A 24,869-nucleotide genomic window follows, 5' to 3' on the forward strand; every position below is an offset into this window, starting at 1 on the left:
GTGTTAGACTGGTGGCAGCTGATAAAACCCGTTTGCTCTACACGTCTAACCCCTGGTTAGCTCAGTTGGTAGAGCGCTCCACCTGTAATGGAGAGGTCCCAGGTTCGATACCCGGACCAGGTGGATTTTTTCGGTCGCTCACCAGTCACCTAGCTGTGTTTGGAGATTTATGTTTGTCCTTTGTCCCTCTTGTTCCCCTTCTCCAGGGATTATTTTCTTAATTCTTGTCTAGTTCGCTTGCACCTTCGCATTTTAATTGCATTATAATTATAACCTTAAATCACAAGCTTCACCCTTGTTGGTGTTAGACTGGTGGCAGCTGATAAAACCCGTTTGCTCTACTGACGTCTAACCCCTGGTTAGCTCAGTTGGTAGAGCGCTCCACCTGTAATGGAGAGGTCCCAGGTTCGATACCCGGGCCAGGTGGATTTTTTCGGTCGCTCACCAGTCACCTAGCTGTGTTTGGAGATTTATGTTTCTCCTTTGTCCCTCTTGTCCCCTTCTCCAGGGATTATTTTCGTCATTCTTGTCCAGCTTGTTTGCACCTTCGCATTTTAATTGCATTATAATTATAACCTTAAATCGCAAGCTTCACCCTTGTTGGTGTTAGACTGGTGGCAGCTGATAAAACCCGTTTGCTCTACTGACGTCTAACCCCTGGTTAGATAAGTTGGTAGAGCACTCCACCTGTAATGGAGAGGTCCCAGGTTCGATACCCGGACCAGGCGGATTTTTTCGGTCGCTCACCAGTCACCTAGCTAGCTGTGTTTGGACATTTATGTTTGTCCTTTTTCCCTCTTGTTCCCCTTCTCCAGGGATTATTTTCGTCATTCTTGTCCAGCTCGTTTGCACCTTCGCATTTTAATTGCATTATAATTATAACCTTAAATCGCAAGCTTCACCCTTGTTGGAGTTAGACTGGTGGCAGCTGATGAAACCCGTTTGCTCTACTGACGTCTAACCCCTGGTTAGCCCAATGGACCTTTTTCCAGTAAGCGTCTGCGCACGCGCACACCCTTTTCCCTTGACCTTGACCGCCCTTTCGCCATTCTTGGGGGGCACTGTTTTCTTGCGACACTAATCTGTTCCTATGGGAGAAGGCGAGTCCGGTTGCCCTCCATTTGTAGTAGGCGGCGAAACCGCCATGAGGCACTCCTTACTGGAAAAAGGTCTATTGGTAGAGCGCTCCACCTGTAATGGAGAGGTCCCAGGTTCGATACCCGGACCAGGCGGATTTTTTCGGTCGCTCACCAGTAACCTAGCTAGCTGTGTTTGGAGATTTATGTTTGTCCTTTGTCCCTCTTGTTCCCCTTCTCCAGGGATTATTTTCGTCATTCTTGTCCAGCTCGCTTGCACCTTCGCATTTTAATTGCATTATAATCGTCGCCCCTGTGAGGCAGACCAAGTTCTAGGCTGTATAAACACACACAAAACCCTTTTTTTTTTTTTTTTTTTGCATTATAATTATGGCTACCAGTTTCTTCGCCCTCTGAGGGGCGGCCACGCGAGCGGTACAAAAGGTACAAAATGCGCACCTAGGGACTTTTATACCTCGTGATCAGCTTCGTAGGGAAAACCAGGGGGAACCGGGGAACCCGCGAAAAACAAGTGAGCAAAGATGGCGACGGCGGCGGTCGGGTGTGGAAGAGTTAGTCAGAAGCACCAAAGATGCCGCAGGATTGTGCATTCGGGAACTGCAAGAACGTCGCGAAAAGCGGCAGCGGATGCCGTTTTTTTTGCTTCCCATCCGAACGGCTCCAACGCAAGAGGAGGAAGCTCTGGATCGCTGCCGTCGCTGCTGTGAATCGAACAAATGAAGACGGTACACCATGGCTGCCGCACTCGAACTCTCGAGTCTGTAGTGCGCACTTCATGACAGGTAAGTTGGAACGTTTATTCGAGAGGAAGCATCTCTCATGGGCAGGGCGTGTAAGGGCTCGATAAATGCAGCGGCTGTTGCGATGACAGCAGGCTGGACGCTCCGCGTCGTGCCCTTCTCGTCGCGGCGCTTAACCTACGGGTCTACCGGGTGCAGCTGCTTCACCGATGGGTGCGTGCAGATCATCGTGCATTCTACGGTACGCGGCCTCAGCAATGCACGCGCCAGACCCATGTGTTCGCGACGAGTACGGCGCACGACGCCGCGCGGCCCGTCAGCTCGCGCCGACCGCCGCATCAAACTGTGATTCAGTGAACCGCCATGAGCATTGTTCGAGCGCGACATATAATTCGTGGTTAAACGAAATGGATCGTGACTATGCCGTCGCGAAATCTTGTTGCGTGCAGTCACGCCAGATTAATGAACGGGTGTTTCGGTAACGTGGCCAATGCAGTGATGTTTTTTCTACGTTGACAATATAAATTGGGATGTGCTGCATCAACTTGGCAAATGGCAACAGCATACCAAATGCAGACGTGGTCACCATCCAGGTAAGCCATCTCGCTACGCCACCCATCCAGACTTTGTGCCGAGAATCCTGAATATCCCCGTCGCTGGTGCCCGAGATCATGGTACGTGAAATGTTTTTCTTGATATTGACAGGTTGCACTGACGTAATTCGGTCCTCCTCTCTGTTTGCAAAACTGCCTCGGCCGTAGCCTTTACTGTACTATTTCTACAAACAACAAACGAGCGCTGCGAGCAAGCGGAAAGAAGTGTGCACAGCTTCCACTGCATTGACGGCAGGGTTCTGCAACCAGCAAGGAATACGGATATGATGTCAGGTATAAGCCATTTACACTTGGCAACAACATTTTTTGGAATATTAGAAGAGGGCACAGGACATCCTTGGTTAGCATCGTAGCGGAGGAAGCTCACGGGTGCCTGTAGTTTGGACTGCATTGCCAAGAAAAGCTGTCTCCGAGTATACCTGATCCAGGGGGGTGCCCCTCCCTCTAAAATGTTCACTTTTTCTGGAGCCTCCTCTCCCTTCAGCCATCTATGACCTTTTGTCATGCCTCCCGTCCCACCCCCTCCCAAACAAAATCCTGGCTATGTGCCTGCCTACTACTGTGGTATCCCAATCTTACGATGTGATGTTTCCCACAGGTTTAACTCCAACCCGACCTCTGCAGCTGCATGGCAATGGAGCCCAATGTTTGGCTTAGATAGATAACATTTGCAATTTGTTACATTACCTTTGGGAACCTACAAGAATGCAAGACCGTCCACATTAGTCTCTCCCTTATCTCTCCCAGGTCCAAGTGGCATGCCAGCCCTCCAGGACTGCGACCACTCGCGCTCCCCTTCTCCAGAGACCGACCGGTCACGGGATGAAGAAATGCATGCGGCGGCAGGTCTGTTTGTTGCTACTGCACGTTCCTTACCCCATTTTGACAAGGGATCTCTGCTTCTCTTGTCCTGCACGAGGCATTGAGACTGTGCTGCACGGGGCATGGAGGCTGCGCTGCAGCTTTTACATCTGGGGTGTCAGAGAGCGCCATTGGTACGTTCGTTATCTCTCCCAGGTCCAAGTGGCGTGCCAGCCCTCCAGGACTGCGACCACTCGCACTCCCTTTCTCCAGAGACCGACTGGTCACGGGATGAAGAAAGGCATGCGGCGGCAGGTCTGTTTGTTGCCAGGGCTGGGCAGGGATACCCCAAAAAAGTATTCGGGAATACAAATACTGAGATAAATGTGTTTTAAGGCCAAAACACAGATACTGAGATACATTTGTCTTTATGCAACGGGATATTCCTGAGATACTTCAGCAATAACGGCGGAAAGGCATTCCAGAATACAGATACAGATACTCATAGAAATACATTTGTTCTTGAACGGTGCTACGTGGAGAGGGTGCAGTTCGTGGCGAACGCGAAAGGTAATTTATGCTTACGCTCTTCTTTTTGTGCCATTTTATGCACTGCCCACTACCTCGAACTCCTTGACTAGCATTTATTTCGTTAAAAAAATGTCACCCCTGTTGAGCCACATAGTTACAGAACGGTAAAGACTGCATACCATGCTTGACGAAAGGCGTCCGTCTGCCTGAAATGAGCCCTGTTTTGCCGTGAGGGCACATCTCAAACTGTCACATTATAAGCTTCTGAGTCACCCATAGTGTGAAGAGATTGGACAACAGGGCCATACTTTTTCTCCACTCAACTGCTGTACAGCGTTCGCTCTGCTAAATTGGAAAGAGTGGAGGGCTTTGTGAGTGGAGCTGATTTTGTTATTCTTGCAAATAACCTTCTTTAAACCACAATTTTTTTTTTTATTGTTGGTGACTGAGATGCGTCATGTTATAGGGCAGGTTCATATTATAAATTCCAAAGCAAGTTGTACCAAACAGATGTTCTTATCCTTTAAATTAAAAAGGGAAACAAATGTAGCAAGATGCCTAAGTCACGCAAAGTATCGCGATTCAAGCGATACATTGTAAATGTATTTCCCTACTGAGATACAAATATATTTTACAAATGTATCTCGATACAGATACTCGAAAGTATCTCTAAGATACTATCGCAATACATTTGTATCGCGATACTGCCTAGCCCTGTTTGTTGCTACTGCACGTCCCTTACCCCATTTTGACAGTGATATCTGCTTCTCTTGTGCCGCATGAGGCATTGAGACTGTGCTGCAGCTTTTACATCTGAAGTGTCTGAGAGCACCATTGGTACGTCCGTTATCTCTCCCAGGTCCAAGTGGTGTGCCAGCCCTCCAGGACTGCGACCACTCGCACTCCCTTTCTCCAGAGACCGACTGGTCACAGGATGAAGAAAGGCACGCAGCAGCAGGTCTGTTTGCTGCTATTGCATGTCCCTCACCCCATTTTGACAAGTGTGTTCGGCTTTCTATGTGCTCCATGAAGCATCCAGTGTGTGCTGCTACCATGGTGTAAGGTATACTCTTTAGGTGAAGACACATTGCAACTAAACGCATGGTGTGAGCAATCTAGCAACGTTCCGTCTACAGATTTCAAGAGGCCGTGTCATCCTGCGGCCACCGGGCCCCCAGCTGACAGAGCGATCGGCTGGCCTGAGAGTGAAACTGTGATAAAAATAAACATGGGAGACGATTTCTCAGTGGGCTTAATGCCCACAAGTTAGCACTCGAAACCAGACGAGGGGCGATTTGTATCAGCACACGTTGATGAGTGCGCTGTCCACACCTGAAGAATATTTTTGCACTATGGCCACAGCTTCTCATTATGTTTTGTTTCTACAATTGCATTACAGTGCGTAACTGCAGAACTGCTCATGAGGATGTCATAACTGAGGTAGTCAACAGCTCAAAGGAGTTGTGAAACAAATATTGAACTTTTTTTAATGTGCAGATTTCGAGTCTTGAGGCGTTACTCTGTGACCCCTGAATATTTTTTTCGTTCTCGGGAGCAGTTTTCTAGTGCAAAACATAAAAAAATTCCGTGCGTAGCCTCTGCAGTTCCTGCTCTCTCAACTCGAAGGGTATGTCACGAACACCCAGCCCTTAAAGGGCCAGTGCAATAATTTTAAGGTTGAAATAATTGTCGGTTTGCATTTTTTATATTGTTCATACAAGACTAATTGACCAAAAACGCGTCACCTTTCCCCAAAAAACGGCTATTCTGCTGTGTAATCGCAAAGCAAAAACCAAATTATTTGCCGATCTGCAACCGCCTGTCGGGGTTATGGAAACTAAAATGACACCGTCTCTGGGGGTACGCGGAAGTCAACAAAACCTGTCCCCCTCCTCTGCTACGCTCGCCGCGACCTTCGATGTGGCTAAGCCTTTAAAACTCGACGATCGCCAGGAAGCGACTGGTCTCTGAAGAGAGAACCCAAGGGGAAACTATGTGAACCCCCAGAGTATGTCACCCGAAAGTCGACGTGGAAAGTGGAGAGGCACTTTGACCTTCGATTTGTTTCATTTTTTTTTTTTTTTTTAATTAGAACTAGCGCTTGCAAGAAAATACGGTTTTCTGCTTTTCGTTCCATAGGTGACGCAGATTAATTTCTGCAGTTAATTGGCCAAAGTCTGAAAATTGTTGCACAGCCCCTTTAAGAAGTTCCGTGGTTGAAAGCAAGAAGACACAAAAGAGTCGTAGAGCAGGTGTTCTACCGTCATTTTTTTTTCTGCCCATTGCCTTTAGTTTTAAAGCATTATTCAATCATTGTAAGGTGTTTGAAACATATATACAGTTTTCAGCTGCACCAAATTCATAAATAACGAGAAAAAGGTGAAATTAGGTAATCTGTTAGTTAATTAACTTAAACGTTCGAATTAACTTTTTAATTTTCACTTGAGGGCACATAACATAATTGGAGAGTTTGGAACTTGGAGCTCAACATAGTCCAGCCGTGCCGTCAAATTGTGACTAATTGTGAGCGTGAGAAATGTTATTCTGGTGTATGGTGTGAAACTGAAGCTAAATGGCTTACCCAACACAAAAAAGGTCCACTCCCCACGTCCATAAAAAAAAAAATTAAACTGAATATGCTTTATTTTGCCCATTTCCACCTGCGTTCCGCATTTTAACGCAAAGAGATTCCTCAGTTTTTGTGTGCGTCCTTGGGGCTGCTCGTGGGATGCAAAGACCAGACACAGCCAGTCACCTTTACTTCATACCCGGCCCACTTTTTTTTTGATAGATGCGAGGGGCAGACCTGTTTGACGCATGTGTGTGAACAGCCCTTAAAGGCCGACGTACACTTTGCGCTTTCCACTTTCTACCGCCTCCCCCTTTCCTATATCCTCTCCACTTTTTACCTTGGCCCAACTTGGCTCCCCTCGCAGCTTAGGAGAGGGGAGCACTAAGAGGACTGTCTTCCCTGCAGAAAGCCGAGGTTGTACGTCGGCCGTTAAGCGGGGAGGAGTGCTGGTGTATGTTTGCATGCCCAGAGGGGTGAAGCGATGACGTCACCGGTGCTTTTCCCCGCTTAGTTTTGGTGGCCTTGAGGCAAAGCGTCAGCCCACGGATCCCCGGTCGGCAGGTTCAAATCCCGGCCGAGGTGCCCACAACATGACAGGCTTACTGGAGAAAGACGCCGTGTAACTCAGATTTGGGTTACATGTCGAGAGATTCCCAGGTGGTCTAAATTAATCCTCAGTCCTCCACTGGGGTGTGCCAGATGCCCATTGTTTGTTTGGCACGTAAACCCTCAAATTTACATTTTCCCTGCTTTGTTCCAGTTTTATGCCGTGCACCATTGTGACATATCTGCACTGTATGAATTTGTTATTCAACATTTGACAACATGTCTGGACCATACTGCAGTTGAGCCTTAAATCTCCAAATACATTATGCACCCTCAAATGAAAAATGAGATTAATTAAAACTTTGTAGCTATTTCGCTTGCTAATCACCTCGTTCCGCCTTCTTTCTCGGAGGCCGCCATGGCCTTTTTGAAAACTATTGAGCTAAAAAAAATACCCTGCATAATAATGCAATAGGCGAGAAGTTCTATTTTGAACCGGAGGATGGTGGTCGGCACTGAGAGCAGGCTCACATACTCTAAAACGTGTTCCTTCCCCGCCATCGCTTGGCCATGCAAATTAATTTTCTCCGCCTTGTTCTCGTTGAAAAAAACAACAAAAAAGTATAAATCAGACACATACATACCGCATCAAGGATGCGACAATACACAAGCGAGGTTCAGCATTTTCCTTTGTTTCCATGGTCATCCCTACAGCTTTGCAGAAGTTGTCAGGAAACGCAGCTTACAGCGTGAACATGCTCACGTGCGGCTTGGACTAGTTGCAGAAAATGAAGTTAATTCATTCACACATTTCGACGTTGGCAACTCTGTTTGCATGAGAAGCGATCCTTTAAGACCTCCTTATTTGCGGCCGACAAAAGCCCATTGCAGCGCAATGTGGAACATAGCCAATAGTATGGCTCGCATGCCGTGTCACTACAGCAGCACCAGGCGGCATCGTCTGTAGTCAACTACGACTATTTGAATTTGAGAAGAACATATTTGAATAATTATTATATATTAATGAATAGACGATAACTCCATTGGGTGCCTCTTGCACACTCAGAAACGGTTACAGACTGTCATCTGTGTTTCATTTGGGTAGGAATGCCTTGCGTAATGTGCGTGTTTGGAACAGAAACTATGGCGAATAACTGTGAACTGTCTCTATAGCAACTGATTATGCAATGCCGCCACAATTTGAAGATGCGTATGTACTTAATGGTGGCTGTGTTTTATGTAAATACAGTGTAGACCGCATATAATGTATGTCGCGGGAGTCGCGAAAATCCGCACTATAAGCGGTACCGCGCTATAACCAAAACATCAATTTTTCAGGCCAAAATACACGCCATCAGACAACTTACCTTTGTAACAGAATTTATTTTATGTTAGATGGAAAATAAAGCTGAGTTTGAGGAGTCTTTATTTCACCAGACTAGTACACTTCTCTCTCAAGTGTGTCACATATTTTGAAAGAAATGAGCTTTTGTTTGCCTGGCGCAGCCTTTTAACGGCGTCGCGGGTTGCGGACGGATGTTGCGAGCGTTCAGGATTGCTAACCCTAATCACTTTTCTCCGGTGATGAAAACGCGTGAAAATTCGCATCCTTTATACGGTACGTGCCAGTAATACCTTCAACTTGAGCACAGGCATGAAATGCTCCAAATAAGAAATCCGGGCGATGTTCGAAAACACAAATGCTTAGAAAGCACCACTGTAGTCGAAGTAAACAAGCACGACGACACGGGCGTTTCTGCCGTCTTGAGAGTGCCGCCACGACATCGCCGCACGAGTAGGTGGATCTTCCCTTCTAGTATGTGCTGGGTTATCATAGCGACACACAACGAAAATTCACAATCAAGGATAGTGCTTTTACGCGGAACGATGAGCTTCCACCACGCCGTCTACGTTGACGACCACAACCGACGCCATGTTTGCGGATAGAAGAAGCCAGCCCGCGACCGGCATGCAACGCGCGAGAAGACTTCTCCTCGACCTGCGATTGGTCTGTCGTTGCGGTTGTTTCCAATGCAGCGGGGGAAAGTTGGGCTGGTTGGGGTTGGGCTCACACGTGAACGCACGCACGCACGTGAACGACACGTGCAAGCGTCCCTCCGTCGCTATGGCAACTGAAGCCTCTGTCTTCGCTTCTCCTTGCTTCTTCGAGCAACCTCCTTGCCCCGCGAGTGCCGCTTGCGGTTCGCGCCGTTATCTAGTGTCGCACAGGGAATCGTGCTCTCTGCGTCGGTCAGTCGGCGCGGTCGCCGGGCTGTTCCGAAAACCGCACTATAACCGGTATTTCCCTTCGCGCGCCTGCATTTTAAGCGTTATGTAATTACATGGAGTTCTATGGGAGGCGAACCGGTGGTTTGAAAAAACCGCGTTATATCCGGTCCTGCACTATAAGCTGTTACGTTGTAAGTGGTCTATACTGTAATCATTTAAACATACTGCAGATGGCTTCGAGTGGCTAGCATCTCGATTTATTTAAATTTTTGCAAATGCAATCATATCAAAATTGACTGCATGTTGAAATATTCCACTCACTGCTTATCCGGAGGGGGCGCGCGAGGCATGATTGTAATGGCCATCAACGCCACTTAGCCGTGCCGTCTAGTTGCAAACTTCTTCCAGTGCTATCACCTCCTCCTCGTGCTTCCCATTGGCGGCCGCTTTTCATCGTTTCTAATTCCCCGCGCAAGCTCTAAAACCTTCTTGCAACATCCTCTGACGGGGTCGTGTAGAAGGTTTAACAAAGAAGGGACTAGGCCGACCAACAGGTAGAGAGGAGGAAAACGCCCCTCAACTTCTCCTTTTCATCCAAAACAGGAGGAGAGTCCTCCTCTTTTTGGTGGAGGTCAGCTTCCAGACTTCCTCCTTTCAGGTAAGAAGAGAGCGACAAGGAATGGAAAGAAGGTCACTGGGAGAGGGTCTTCCCACCAGCAGGTGCTCCGTGCTTGTCGGCCCTTCAGGATAGTATCCCTTAAAAAAGACTGGTTTATCACCCGCATGAAAATAAGTCTCAGTGTATTGGTTCATGGAGATATGCACACCATGCACACTCTTATCAGGATAAATACCAGATGACAATGTGTCGGTGCAAGTGGCGCGACATTGTATTTGGACAAACCACACCACTCTTGCAAGGATAAAACATGTCGAAACTGTCAGCCTTGATGAGGGGTTTGTCAGTGAGGAGCTGCTGCCTGGCGAACTCATCATATTGAGCATGCCTTGTTTTCCTGAGGTCGTCGGTCCTTGTACCAGACTACAGAACAATTCTGCCAAGAGAAAGTGTATCATGTTACCAGTTCCAACCAAAAACCCTAGGGTGAAATGGTACTTTTGTCTGCGGAAAATATTGTGTAAGTTAAAACTGCAGTGCTCATTGAGGATCAGGGTTCCTGAATGAGCACTTGCGACTCTGAACATGGTCGGATTGGTCAGATTTGCAAAAAAGTTTGCACAACAACCTATCTTAGTGCAGCCTTACATAACCTATTGGATTTCACCAGGGTATCAGTGACAGAAATTACTAATATGTTATTTAAAGAAGCGTATTGTCCGCTTTGTAGTTCAGCATAATTTTATGGCGACTTTCTCCTACGTCGGCAACTGGCAACTTTCTGAAAGAAAGATGGAGGTCGTAGCTGCAGTTACTGCCTCTGCCGAGTACTAAAAGGGGTCGATACATGCCCCTTCCGTACTAAATGAGTGTTAGCCTGCCACTTCCTTTATCACCGACTTAGTTTAGACAAAGCTTGCCGTGGTAAGCCATGTGCTATAGTGTTACAGTCTAAGAAGTCTGCCTGGAAAATTGGCACTTACAAAACTATTGCGTGTCTATGATGATGCAGGAAAACATTGCAGATGTTTTGAAGCTCTATTTTATTGGTATTATTAGCCTGCAACCAGCTGCCAAATAATACAATTTGCTGCCAATGTTGCAATACACTCTTATAACATTTATACAATCATTTAGACTAACAAAGATTTCAAATATGCCTGCACAACATGGCACACAAGCCAAATTCAGGAAATGTGCCTTCTGAGGCGCTCATAAGACAAAGCATATGCCACCAGATAAATTTTGACCTCCGGCAATTGTGCATAGCACTGTCCTTGGCATTGGGCAGTGATATGAAGCGTTTTTTTTTTTTTTTTTTTTGTCTGTAAGATCTTGTTTTGTGGGTTTTCCAAGAATGATGGAGTTGCCTGTTATCGCATCTGGCTGATCAGTCATCAAGTGAGGTCGTCATGGTGGCTGGTTGGTGCGACCATGATTCATTTGGATCTGTCTGAGGCTCTGAGCTGAGCGTCCGACTTTTTTTTGGTGGTGAGGGTCTTGACGTATATATACAAGCGGTCGTTGTTCAAATAAACTATACTTGTTTTTTTGAAGAAAAAAGCAAGTTTTGCGCAATGTTTATACGCGATGTAACGCGACGCGAAGTAGTTCTTACGAGATTTGGTTGTTGGAGGTAAAAGGGATGATTTTGACGCAGGAACGTGTTTGTCTTGAATCTAGAATTTACCAACCCCGGTTACTATGGAAGTTCATCAGCTCGCCTGTATTTTTACCCGTGTTATAACGGAACGAACCGTATTGTAGGCTGTAAAATTATTTAATGGAAACTTTGAGAAATAATTTGATACAAGAGCGCTATATTTGCGTCCTTTTTCGTTCCTGTCGCTCGTTTTTCTAGGGGTCCTCTTTTCTGATCCCCACGCCGGGATCTAGCATCGGGGGTCGAAGTCGAGCTGGTCAGGCTTCGATCGCATCCGGTCGAGCGGGGAGGCTCTCCTTACGGGTCTTCGACTTCGCGCCCTCGCGAATTTTGTTGATGTTGTTGTGATCCTCGGTTATGCGTCTAGCTAGGGAGGCTCAAGTGAGGGTGGGTGCAACTGCTAGATCGGCGATCAGGGGACATGGACGCCATTTAATTGCTAAATTTTGCTGGGAGTCTATGGGGCAAAGCGTCGTTTTCTTTCCTAACTCGGGTCATAAAAGCCCATTAAGGTGCTTGAATAATTTACACAAGGTATAAATGATTACTTTTTCATAGCCACCAGTTTTGTTGCGATAGGTTAAGTATTTTTTTAACGCGAAAAATGGTAAATTCCGCCATCTTGGATGTTGCTGCTTGTCTGGCAACTTTGCTTTCTCCGCTCGACGTTTGCAATTCTTGGTGCGAGAAGAAAGCGAGAGAGGCTGCGCCAAGGCGCTCGTTGCTTGCAATGGGAGGCGAGAGGAGGAAAGGCGCATGGAGCAACAGAGTTGCAACAGAAGGACGCCTGCTCTCATGCAGGCAACACTGGCGCATATCCTTTCTCGAATCTTTTTTTCAACGATGAGAAGGGGGAACCCCTGGAGATACAGGACACAGTGATAGAACACATAGAAAAGTACAAATATCTAGGGGTCTGGCTCAATGAAGGAAGGAAATATCTAGAGGAACACGAGGAGAATACAATTAGAAAAGGGAAAAGAAATTCATCTATTATGAAGCTCAAGGCACTATGGAACTATAACAGATATGAAGTGGTCAGAGGTATATGGAAGGGAGTGATGGTGCCAGGACTGTCATTTGGCAATGCAGTGCTGTGCATGAAATCTGAGGTTCAATCAGGGCTAGAAATTCGACAAAGAAGCGTAGGCAGATTGGCGCTGGGAGCACATGGAAAAACACCAAATGAGGGAGTACAGGGGGACATGGGATGGTCGTCTTTTGAGAGCAGGGAGGCAATTAGTAAGTTGAAATTTGAACAAAGGTTGACTGAAATGGAGGATACGCGGTGGGCACGTAAGGTATTCGAGTATTTATACATGAAAAGTTCAAACACAAAATGGACAAACCGAACCCAAAAGCTTACATTTAAATATCTACACACTGGTGATGGGGCTGAACAGACTATGTCAGTGAAAAAGAAGGTGAAAGAGGCGGAGAGGAAAATTTGGGAGGGGAGAATGCAGGAGAAATCAGCTTTAGCAGTGTACAGGTCACGAAAGCAGGAGATAAGAAAGGAAAAGCTATTTGACAATTCACTGGGAAGTGCTTTGCTGTTCGAGGCAAGAACGGGAGTTTTGAGGACAAGGACGTATAGGGCTAAATTTCAGGAGACCGACACATTATGTGCCGCCTGCCATAATGATAGCGAGACACTGGAGCACTTGGTTTTGAAGTGCACGAGGCTTCGTCCTGCCCTCCCTGAAGGGGTAACGGATTTGGCCGGGGCCCTGGGTTGCACTGGCGACGATGGAAGGATGGTAGAAAAAAAAGATTACAGTGACAAAGAGACGATTAGAAGATTGGTGGAAATTATCTAGGGAAAATTAAATGATGGACAACTAACTAGCACAGCTGGGAACAGGCGGGACAGAGGAAAATTGGGACTCCCTCCCGCGTGGCTCCGGCCCAAAGTCTCAACCCTGTCTCCTAGTGGGTCCGGTGCTGGGGTAACGCCGAAGAGGTTTGACCAGAGGAAAATTGGCGACTCCCTCGCCGGGGGGAAGAGGCAGGGGGTGATGTTTTTTTAGTTTTTTTTTTGCCCGATCCCCCGAAGGTTATCCTGGTGATATCCCACACTGCCTGGTGATAGTTAGGGGGAGAAAAATTCGTCTTAAAAGGGCGGGAGGAATCACGTTTTTGTCTTTTTAGACTTAGGCTAGGTGGCGCAAGCTACCGCCCGTTACAAAGGGAATAGCCTCCCTACGTCTAGCCATCGTGGACAGCGGCACCCGCGGGAAGCGCGTGTAATCGGAGGATCTGCCTCGGTACAAGGCGAGTGAGTCGGTTGTGTAGCGGTGCAATCGGCGTCAATCGCTATGTGTTTAAAACAAACAAACAAACAAACAACTAGAGCTGTTGTGCGGCAGCTTGGAAGCAAGGAAAAAAAGAAAAAAAACGTATTTCTTTTTTGGGTGTTTACATTTTTGTTTTCTAAACTTAAACGACTCTTTTCTCTCTACCCCTCACTCTCTAATTTACCCCCTCTCCCCACCCTTTCCCTCTTCCGCGCCTGTCAATACGCCGCGCTGTCAATACGCCGCGCTGTCAATACGCCGCCGCCGGAGGTACAAACACCGGCGCGCCGCCACCGGCGATTTCTGACCGGCGCAAACAATGGGCGCAAAGGCCAAAGGTGCACAGCGGAAGACGCGGAAGAACACTACGCATGACGTCCGTACTCTTCCGGAATTTGCATGACGGGATCGGGACCTCCATGCTGGTGTACCATTTTGCGCATTTTGCATTTTGCCAGCCTTGCCAGCCGTCCACGGCGGGCACACAGCCACACTGTCGCGCCCTGTACGTAGGGTCAACGCGAAAGATGGTAGGATGTTCAGTTGCAAACTGCAAGAACAGAAGCAAGACTAGCGGGCGGCCGGATATAAACAGCGTCGAAAATGCAAAGTTCTTTCGACTTCCCAAGATCATCACACATCAGTGCAAGCGCACTCGGGAACTGTCCGAAAAGCGGCGAAACCTCTGGATCGCCAGAATCAACAGACCCGAAATGAATCCAAACGACCATGTGCGCGTGTGCAGCGCTCACTTCGTGACAGGCAAGGGTGCACGTTTTCTGCTACAAAGGTTCAAAGCAGGGCGAGCGCGGCTTGCGGGATTGTCAAGTACACTCACTACCTTACCATTGGGGAGTCTGGTCGGTCCCATTTTGGACATAAAAAGCTGATTGGCCAACTTTCAAAATGTGGCCAACAGTCTGTCGTATGCTCACTGCATGTGTCGTGGCCTTTCATGCAAGGATAAGTTTCCGCTCTAAACGCTATAAGCACAGTCAAGCATCCTAGCCATTGGGGAATCTGATTGGTCCCATTTGGAGCATAAGCCGCTTCTGCCCACTATTGCAGCTATATCGTCCTTGCCGTAGTATGCACCTAGAGTCACCACCTTGCCACTAATGAAATGCAGAACACGCTAACCGGGGGGTGGGGCGGGGAATGAAAAACAAAATTTAGTGCTAGCATGTGCCAAAATTGTGTATGCTATTCCATTCACACGATTGTAAACATACCTTTAGCTAAAGACCCTTTCTGGCCGGCGGCAAATTAGTTTGAGATCCAAGATCAATTGGGGACCTTGGGCACATTTTGCCAAGGTCTAGATGTTTAAAAAGCGCAAAGGACTAAGAAGAAGCGCTCTGTCCCGTCTCCTTCCTCTCTTCTTAGTCCTTTGAGCTTTTTAAACCACAGTTTGGGATCCTCTTTGCGTGACAAGTGCTTGTGACCCAAGAGAGCAGGCTGATTCGCCGATTGAAAAGGGAGGTTCCTTTATGCTGGCCATCTGAATGGGGTATAAAACTCCCTATGTGGAGCGCAAGTTTGCATGCTTCTTGCACAGGGTTTGCGATGATGTCAGAACGCCGAGCCCTTATGGGCTGATCGAAAAAATAGTGGGTAGACGTCGAAGGCATCTAGCATTGAGGTCTACTCATTATCCTTCCATTTGAAGCCAATCGGAACTCGGCGTCGTTCTGATGTCACCGCAACCCCTGCGCTAGGAGCAGACAACTTGCTTTCCACATTATGCGAGAGAAGGACGGTATTACCACAACTGTGACAGCTGTAATAAGAACTATTTGATGAAATTTATCAACATCTGCACACGATTAAAGGGGTGATGCAACAATTTTGTACTTTGTGCAAATAGTGCTTAAAACAAATCCCTGATGTTAATGACCTCTGAAACACTCGTTCGCTTTTCACCACAAGCAATGCGGAGCACAAATTCGTCTGCTTCTTTTGCAGGAGTTATGGTGATGTCAGGACGCAGAGCTCTGATTGGCTCTGATTGAAGGATAGTGGGTAGACCTCAAGGCAGCTTGCTTTGAGGTCTACCCACTATTCGTCAATCAGAGTTAATGAGAGCTCGGCGTTCTGACATCACCACAATCCCTGCAAAAGAAGCAGACTAACTTGCGCTCTGTATAGAAGTGTCAGAAATAAATTAAGAAAAACAAGCTGCGTTTACCCCCTCAAATTGCAGCCAGAACAAGCGCCCACGTGATCTGGAGCCGATTATATGCCGCCAATGTTGATCATAGCCACGCACTGCGGTTGGCAAACCACAAGACATGCGCGGAGTTCCAGACATTGTTATGGTTCGGTATTGTCGTCACTGCAGCGATTGGACACTGGCCACTACTTATGAATACTTCAATGAATAAAACATTTGAGTGCACGGTCGGAAACAGGACTTCTTTTATTAATCAACATAGAATGGCACAAAATATAAAAACCGCCCTCCAAAGGTTTAAACATTTTCAAAGAAGAAATTTGTTAGAAGAACGGAAAATTTCCTATAAATTTAAAAGTTTAAAAAGCGCTGGCATTATGATGAGGTACCAGTAATCTAGATATCTCTGGTGCTAGGAATTCAATCTCTGTCTTTGTCAGTGATAATGAACGTGCAGAAATGTTGTTGGCAGTCTCCTTGGAAAATTATTCAAAGATTTCTCTCCCAAGTCTGCTGTTGTGCCCGCCCACTATTCTAGTATTGGAGAAATAAGGAGTACAGTCATTGCACGTGCAGCTGTGAACGATGATTGGGTGAAGACTTATTTGAAGCCTTGATGCTTCCAAATTGTGTTCTCTGTCCGATGTACTGACTGCCGCAGCTTAGTAGAATTTAATAAACAGGCTTTCTTTGCACCCTACAAACTTTTTGGCATGTTTAACATTGCACCCTCTGGGACTGTCGCTCTCATTTACCTTTTTACACATCTGCGTAAGGCACATACGACAAAAACCACTCGTATATCGAACTTGGACGCGATAGATCTTAAACGGTGCGCGGAATTGTACATGTAGGGAACCACAGCGAAACAACCTTTCTTTTTGGCAACAGCTTCGGAAGTTGCGGCCTGAGAATGAATCTCTCGAGGGTGGAACTAAGTAGCTTCAAGGATGGAACGAAAGTAGCCTCAAGTTGCAGCATCAGAGGTTGGAAAAAGCAGGCTTTCCTGCATACCTTCTTCATTCCACCCTCGAGAGATTCATTCTTAGGCCCCAACTTCTGCAAGCTGTTGCCAAAAGAAAGGTTGTTTTGCTGCGATTTCCAACACGCACGATTCCGTGCACCGTTTAAGATCTATCACGGCCAAGTTCGACACGAGTGTGGTTTTTTCCTGTCGTATGTTTAAGCACATGTGTAAAAAGATAAATGAAAGTGAGAGTCCCAGAGGGTACAATGTTAAACATTCCTAAAAGTTTGTAGAGTGTAAAGAAAGAAAGGATTACTCAATTCCACTAAGCTGTGGCAGTCGGTACCTCGGACAAACTGGGAGATGTGTTAACCATCGACTCAGAGAAAACAACTTGGAAGCATCAAAGGCTTCAAATAAGTCTTTTCACCCAATTGTCGTTCACAGTTGAAAGTGCAATGGCTGTAGTGCTTATTTCTCCGATACTAGAATTCTGGGCGGGCACAACAACAGATTTTGGAGAGATATCATTGAATCATTGGCCATGGGGACTATCAACAACATTTCTGCACCTTCATTATCATTGATAAAGACAAAGGTCTAATTCCTAAGTTCAGAGATGGCTAGATTATTGATACCTCGTGGTAATGCCAACGCTTTTTAAGCTTTTTCAATTTATAGTAAATTTCCCTTTCTTTTAATAAATTTCTCCTTTCCTTCTTCGAGAATGTTGAAACCTTTGGAGGATGGTTTTTATATTTTGTGCCATTCTATGTTGTTGCTCAATGAAAGAAGTCCTGTTTCTGACCCTGTCCTCAATGTTTCATCCTTTCAGGTATTCATACCTATTCACCAACACATTCCTTTTCGTTTATTACTGCCACTACCCTAATGCTTGTGGAGCTATTGAATATCAAGAGCCCAAATTGAGTGCTCACACAATGCTTGGGTCCAATATATGAGTCACATACAAATCTCGTCACTGAGGGATAGTGCGACCCCCCAGCTTAGTCATCAGGTATCATAAAGGAGAGATTGAAAGAAAATGCTCGCTTTTGTCCTTGAAATTACACCACAACAAAGGAGTTCCTTGGTCAGTGGCATTGCATGCGAGTATAGTATAGCTCGTGTAAAATGAAGAACATTCCAAGTGAATATTGTTGCACGGCGTCTCTAAGAGTGTCCAATATGAAAACATGAAAATTGACTTCAGCAGAAGACAATGCATCAAGAGGAAAAATAAACATTAAATCTTTTTAGACTTAGTTCTTTCTGTCGATACTTGTATGTTCCAACACAAAACCTCGTTTTTTTTTTCTACCATTGCGAGTTGCAGGCTTTTTGCTGTGTGTGGCCGTTGATCCTCTGGCTACGGCGGCTCATCACAAAAATGTTAACTCACCTGATTTACCCGTACACGCTGCTTCGCGGCGGCCGAATTCGCTAAAAGGAGGCTCATCGCCATTTTCTCTAAACTGGGTTCTCTATAAAGGGACTCGATAAACCAGGGTCGGTAAAACGGCGTTCGCTAAAACAAGCTTCTCTAGACTGCGACAAGGGCGACTGTTGCTTACCCGCAATGCTTGGATCGAAAATGGCGTACTATCGCGATTCACACAATTACCAGTGACCTCTGCATTCCCGTGCTGCTGTTCTGCAGTGCCGCATAGTGAATTTTACGCAGCATGAAATGCGGGACATTTGGTATTTTTTGCGGGACGTGACCCCTCAATGCAGGACAGTCCCGCGATTCGTGGGACAGGTGGTCACCCTACTGCCACTCAGTGCTCAGAAGCACCTGCTAACATGCAGCCAGGATGCCATTGGTACAAGCATCAAACTTGTGTCATGCAAAAGGAGCAATAAACCTACGACTGATGCAGTTGTTAAGGGGGGACACTACCCAGAAAAAACAATTTTTGCAAAAAAATTGATTTTGAAAAATGTTATATTTACATCCACCAACATCTAGAGAGTATTCCCAGAAAGTTTCATTAGTTTACACTGCATAGTTAATTTTTTATAAATTATTTTCGGTCCTCCGATGCTAAAGAAAAGGTAGAGGTTGGAGCACTTTGAACGCATTTTTCTCCATTCCACTTTTTGGCATAAATTTCACTTTAGGAAAACTATTGTTTTGTTATTACGCAACTTGGATTCATTTTTATGAGTTTCTCTGGGGTGAAATTTTAAGGGGAAGATAACTATGAGCTTGTATTTTTTATTTTTGTCATTTTTCATGCTCAAGAATTAAAAGTTTCGACAAAGGATGGAAATCTAAAAAACTGTATTTGTGTTTATGTGGCTTTTTTGTCATGAAAGATGGTATAACATAGAAATATAGCTCCATAGTTATCTGCTCTGAACTGTCCTAATGCAATGTAACACATGAAAACAACAAATTTATAAGTAATTTCAAAACGATAGTTTTCCTAAGCAGACACGCCCACTTTTGTCTTTGAACGTTCACAATTTTTTTCGTACTTCACCCAGGTTAACAAAAATTGGCAGAAATGTTCTCAACATCAACAGAAACAAGCAGTGTAAATATAATTTAAATCCGACCAGTGGTTCAAAAATTTACTGTTTTGGGTAGTATATAACCTAAAGGTGCACCACAACCTACTGCGTGCCACACTTGCGACACAGCAGATTTGATACGAGAGTGATTTTCTTTGCACGAAGCTCCATTGTTGCTAGATCCGTGCCCATTTTACACCTAAATATAATTGATCCGACCTTTGCTGGTGAGATTGGTGCCTTTTCCTCTCATAACTGAAGGGCTGTCGTAAAACTGGTAGCACGTTTGGAAATATTCATCCTGAACACCAACTTCGGAAACAAAATTTTGTTTGTTTTATGCCCTTTAACACGATATGAAAACGTGTTAGTGTTTGGTGCAGTACGCATAACTTAATATGAATACTAACTCTACTGTCAAGCACGCTTTATTGCTCTTAGGTTGTTGACATTTCTTTGTGGGCAATGTATACAAATAGACAACACCGATTCTCCTTTCTTTTTGTGCAGGCTCGCCTCCTGCTTTGTTTCATGACAGCAGTCCTGACTGGGCTCCTAGCGTGAGGATGGGGAGCCCAGGCGACAGAAATCCTTGCAAGTCCCGATCCTATTCACGGTTGCAAGGGACACGAGAGGCTGCCGAGAAAAGACCTCGTCCATCGCCCGACAAGAACGCAGCAGGTCACAGCTTCTTTTGTCATTCTAAAGTTGAGTGGTACCTCCACCTTCAACCAACCACAACGAAACTTGCCGAACTCGAACCCACGGTTAGCACTTGTAGTGTACGAATTTGGAGAAGGTTCGAGTTCTGGAGACTACCACGATGGGATGTGCCGGGTGTTTGGGAGAAAAGAGAACACCGTTTTTGTCACGGCAAAAAGTAAACTATGCATTGCCTAATGGTCTGTTTCTGCCCAAGGCTACCTTGGGCAGAGACTGATCGCTCAAGCTAACAGTCTGGACCAGATGCCGAAGTTTCAGAACTAGCCCTTATCCGTTTAAAAATTTATCGACAATTTTCTGAAATTTTTAGCGAAAACATGGGACGCGCTCCTTATAGCGTTTGCCAGTTACGTATTTGTGGGCTGCATTGGTCGCCATTCCCTCGCTCTAAATTTAGATAAAATCGCTTATAAATTTCGATTTGGATAATGGTAAGTTCTAAAACTTTGACACCTGATCCCATCTACTAGCGCTACATTTGGACAAAGGCTAAGTGTATGGTGATGCTCAGTTTGTTTTTGCAACAAGAAAAACATGTTATTTTTTTACTTCCGAACACCTGGTAGCGGGTGCCAATACATCGATTCTCGATGAGCAAGTCAAAACTTCTGAAAGTATACATGTAACAAATGTGTCAGGCTTGAAAGGTTTCACTGCATGCTGTGCTTCTAAGACAGCTGAATTCCAATCACCTGCCTGTAAAATTATCTTTCTTTTTTTTTGGGGGGGGAGGGGGTGAGATGAGATGAGATGAGAGATGAGATGAGATGGAGGGTGGAATGGGAAAGGCATAGAAATTTTCACACTTTGAAGATGCTAAATGCACTTGTGAGGGCTACAATGCAGTTAGATGTCACTGATTTACGACTTTCTACACAGCACTTTGAAGGAACCAGTACTATTACCATTGCATCCCATTGGCAAAGGGCTACATAAGGAAGGAAATATCAGTGGTAGATTCATTTTGCCGGTGCATTTGCATGCATCAGGAAAACGCGATAATGTAATAGTAAATCCGGGGGTCTGATCAATGCAATTTTGTTGCAGGTGCCGATAATGTCGATGAGCCAACCAAGGAAGACAACTCACTAGAAATGAGGCCTACACCCGAAACTCTCAGACATCTCAAAGAAAACCTTCAAAAACACCTACTTAAACTAAAAAGAAAACAGAAAAGACCAGTAACCATGTAAAAACTAGGTAAAGACATTCCTACCTTTGAGCTGCAGTGAATTCGTCTTGACACAGGCTCATTTCGAATGCCATTTCAGTGTTTTAGATTTTTTACATCACTTTCGCTCGAGATGCAAGATACCACAAACACCGAAGTAAGTGTGGTAATTACTTTATTAGCACTACGCAAAGTTGTAAATAGAGTCAGTTATTGCAATGACGTGTAAAAAGCACACGGTACGATGCAGCGCAGCGATTTCCCGTGATAAAAAATTGCCAAAGTACGCCAAACGAAAGAAGCACGGCTAAAACAAGGCACTGGCAGTTCTTGCATATTCTGAAAGAGCAAAACATGTTGCTACATTTTAGTGCAAAGTCTCTCTAACCCTCCTCAATGCCTAGGTGTCGTTTGGCGCATACAAAAAGTTCTACGTTGCCATTAAATGCATTCATTATTCGTGAACCGCTCCCTGCTCCGTTGAACTTGTGTATACGACACATGTTGACGAAGTCTCTTCGATTCACCGGCCACTAGTCTAAGATCTGTCGTTGAAAATGAGTCGATAACAGTTAACGGACACAATACATTCAATTTATGGCACAACCGTCTTGTGAGAGGAAAATCAACACCCCGCATCTCAAAACACAGTAAAACATCGCTAAAAGCAGAGTGAATGCGTGTTGGCATTTACTCTTCCTATTAAAGCAAGCAGTCAATTAAAAGAGGGACCACGCAAAACTTCTCCGTTTTCAGAAGTAGCCCCACAAAGAACTCGTCGACTGGGCGTTTCAATTAAATAATAAAACGTGGTGTCCAAATGCACCACAAACGAAGCGGCGATGTTGTCGCACAAAAGCTTGGGAGACCATGCTAGGATAGCCTACACAAACGACAAACTCTCGAGAAATGGTTAGAGGTGAGGACTGCATGACGCAGCAAGTGCACAGCCTATAAAAATGGCCTAAATCTACATAGTACTCGGCATGAGATCTAAAGAATGTGTGGCCTCGAAGCTGCGAGAAAATAGAAGGCTGCTGAAACTTGGGTGGGTGCCACGTTTCGAAAACTGCACTCGATTTTCGTGATGTGCACGGAGAACAGTAGGTAGTTTAGCGTAATCTTCCCTCCCCACTTCGGTTAGTATGAATTATCTTCTTCCGAAGTGTAAGGTACCCTGTTGTATTAGGTAGATTTTCACGTAAAAGCAACAACTTGTTGGGACTTCTAAGAAAAAAAGACCTCACTGAAGGTCGCTGTAGATAACACATTTCACAGACTTCTTTTTTTGAACTAACCAATAACAAATTGCCAGAAACTAATGGATTCATGGGACACACAAGCATGTTTATCGTTGTCTGCTGCACGATTTTGTTCCCAAAAATCGTGGAAAAAAGCAAAACATCAATTGCACAGCTCGCAGACGTGCCACAATCCGTTACAAGTAAACTACGAAAAACCGTGATCGTCGCGACTCCGATTAAAAAATAATTGCACCGGGGGCACACCATAAGACACAAAAGCTAAAATAAGGCATCTTTCTAAGTTCTCGTTTTTAAACTTCCTCCCGAGGCAGTGTGGTTTCTCGTGTCTAGCGCAGTGCCCGGAACACTCCTTTGACCGGTGTGTTTACGTCCTATCCCTCTGACATATCGAAAGTGGTCTTGAAGTGGCTACAAGACTGTGTCGCAGGAGCCAGCACGCCACGAATGTCGCAGCCCCGACGGATTGAACGCAGAAATGCCAGCAAAGAAAAAAGTCAAGCGTACACAAGGGCCGCCGTCGTCGCGGCGTCCCAACTCGTGTCTGCTTTGGTTCTCGTCGACTGCCCAGCTGCAGAGTGACCCGCGCAGAACAAGTGTGCTGCGTCCGTCGCAGCAAGTAACGGCGGGACAGCTTTAAGACGTCGGTCGGAAACGGAGAGACCACTTTGGAGGACACGGCAAGCACACCTGTCGGAGCCGCGCTCCGGACACTGCATCTATAGCGAGGAGGGAAGACGGACAGGGTAAAAGCACGCGCGTGGGGACGGGAGTCTCCGAGGTTCCCCTAAATGCGTCGTCCGATTCGCATGGTGGATGGAGTCGGCCGGGGGAGGGGGGAGGGCGAAGTTCCGTCGCCTCTAATACTGGTACCACGGCTGCTTGCGGATCCAGCGGACGCGAAGTCCGGAGTCCGTGCGGATCTTGATGGACGCCGCCTCGCAGGCCCGGACGGTCTCCTTGACCGACTGCATCAGGTTTTGGGCGTTGCCGACCAACATGTCCGTCGCTTCCTGGTCCTCTTCCGTACCTGCGTTGGCGCGGTGGCCGCACCGCAATATGTTGCGTCTATGCTGTTCGTGACCGTCGACCAGGGGGACTTGTACTCCGTCTCACATAAAGTTCAACCGCAGCCGTCGCCCGATGGAGCTAACGGTTGAACTTAATGTAAAATGGAGTATAGGGACTCAAGGGTCTTCCAGAGTACCCTCGTAAGCCCCCAGCTCCCAAATTTCCTCGACTATCCCTGCCCCCAAGTAAAGTGTTCTTGGAGTTAAAGCACTTTTTTTCTTAAGAAGATCTGAGCCATTCATTGATGCATGACTACATTCTAAGCACTCCCTAGCATCCACAGTATTGTTTACAAGGTTCGCAGACTTCTGAGCTGCTTCACTGCATCATTGCCAACTCCAGGAAGGACCCCTCGGCCGTCGTTCAAAGCGGACGGATGTTCCTCGAGATCAGAGTTTAAGAACTCCTGCTATAGACCATTCCAGTAATTTCCTTCTGCAAGCTGCCATCTTTGTCTACTGGGCTGTGAGGTGCGTCCTCAGCACGTCCACTAGCTTTCTTTCGTAAAACACCGGGCGCAGCCCGTGCATCCACAGACCAGTGACTCAGCATTTTTCGCCCAATGATATGCTCTGGAAAGGTGTATACGGTGAGCAAGTGGACAAAAATGCATGTCTCTGCACACTATTGACGAGGAAAGCACGAGAGATTAATCGTGAGTGCAACCGAGCTCCGGCCCAGCAGACTGCATTTCTTTTTTTTTCCTTTTTTGTGGGTAAACAATGTTTTGGACACGAGTTAATTTTTTATTGTAGCACCTCTGGTAGTTGTTGGTCAACAAAAACGGTGTACCCTTGAATTTGCTCTCATATTTGTCCAAGTTCAAGTTCTCTTGCGTAAATAACTGCTAGATTTTCAACAATAGTGGAAGGGGCACGGCAGCCATTGCTACGACTAGAAGATGACAGCACTTGTTTACCCACTGCAGCTGCTTTTGCGGCAATCCTCCAATCAAACTTTGGCACTGTAACGTCGCTAAACCTCTGCACAACCAGCAGACAAACTTGCTCCCCGTATAAGCTTTCTGGCTTTTGGCATTTCTTTTTTAAACTATAAGGAGTAGAAATATAAGTTAGTACATAGAGTGCGTGAAAAAAATGTGTGACTAAAGAAAGGTGGTGACGGCAGTCAAAAGCGCAGCACTGTAGTAGAATGTGAGAAATGGGCGCTCCTTAATTTGACCACATGCACACAGAGGCACCCTTGCCGTGACCAGCATCGACGTCAACGTGCACTGCTTAAATGCAGTGCACCAGGAATAAAACTAAGAGAT

The 24,869-nt window shown here is 46.0% G+C and overlaps 2 protein-coding genes across 6 annotated transcripts in view; one reads left to right on the plus strand and one right to left on the minus strand.

The window, feature by feature from the left end:
* The first annotated feature begins 1,571 nt into the window (after positions 1–1,571).
* Positions 1,572–21,728, plus strand: LOC8036370. Of its 5 annotated transcripts, XM_029981663.4 has the most exons (8): positions 1,572–1,879; positions 2,431–2,511; positions 3,199–3,297; positions 3,469–3,567; positions 4,643–4,741; positions 19,880–20,050; positions 21,140–21,292; positions 21,372–21,454. In XM_029981663.4, the coding sequence occupies exons 1-7, from the start codon at positions 1,669–1,671 to the stop codon at positions 21,283–21,285; spliced, it is 906 nt and encodes a 301-aa protein (XP_029837523.3). In that variant the 5' UTR covers positions 1,572–1,668; the 3' UTR covers positions 21,286–21,292; positions 21,372–21,454. The 5 variants fall into 5 exon arrangements, with proteins under 5 accessions (XP_029837523.3, XP_029837522.3, XP_042145409.1 ...); XM_029981662.3 differs by having other exon boundaries at positions 21,140–21,728; XM_042289475.1 differs by lacking the exon at positions 3,469–3,567 and having other exon boundaries at positions 21,140–21,728.
* Positions 21,422–24,869, minus strand: part of LOC8036371 (vinculin) — a 38,012-nt gene continuing 34,564 nt past the window's right edge. Inside the window, exon 25 of the mRNA XM_042289476.1 lies at positions 21,422–23,555. Within this exon, the coding sequence (XP_042145410.1) occupies positions 23,386–23,555 (170 nt within the window). The 3' untranslated portion in view covers positions 21,422–23,385. The remainder of the gene's footprint in view (positions 23,556–24,869) is intronic.

This window comes from Ixodes scapularis, unplaced genomic scaffold (genome assembly GCF_016920785.2).
Source record: "Ixodes scapularis isolate PalLabHiFi unplaced genomic scaffold, ASM1692078v2 PGA_scaffold12__126_contigs__length_90152505, whole genome shotgun sequence".
Lineage (NCBI taxonomy): Eukaryota > Metazoa > Arthropoda > Arachnida > Ixodida > Ixodidae > Ixodes > Ixodes scapularis.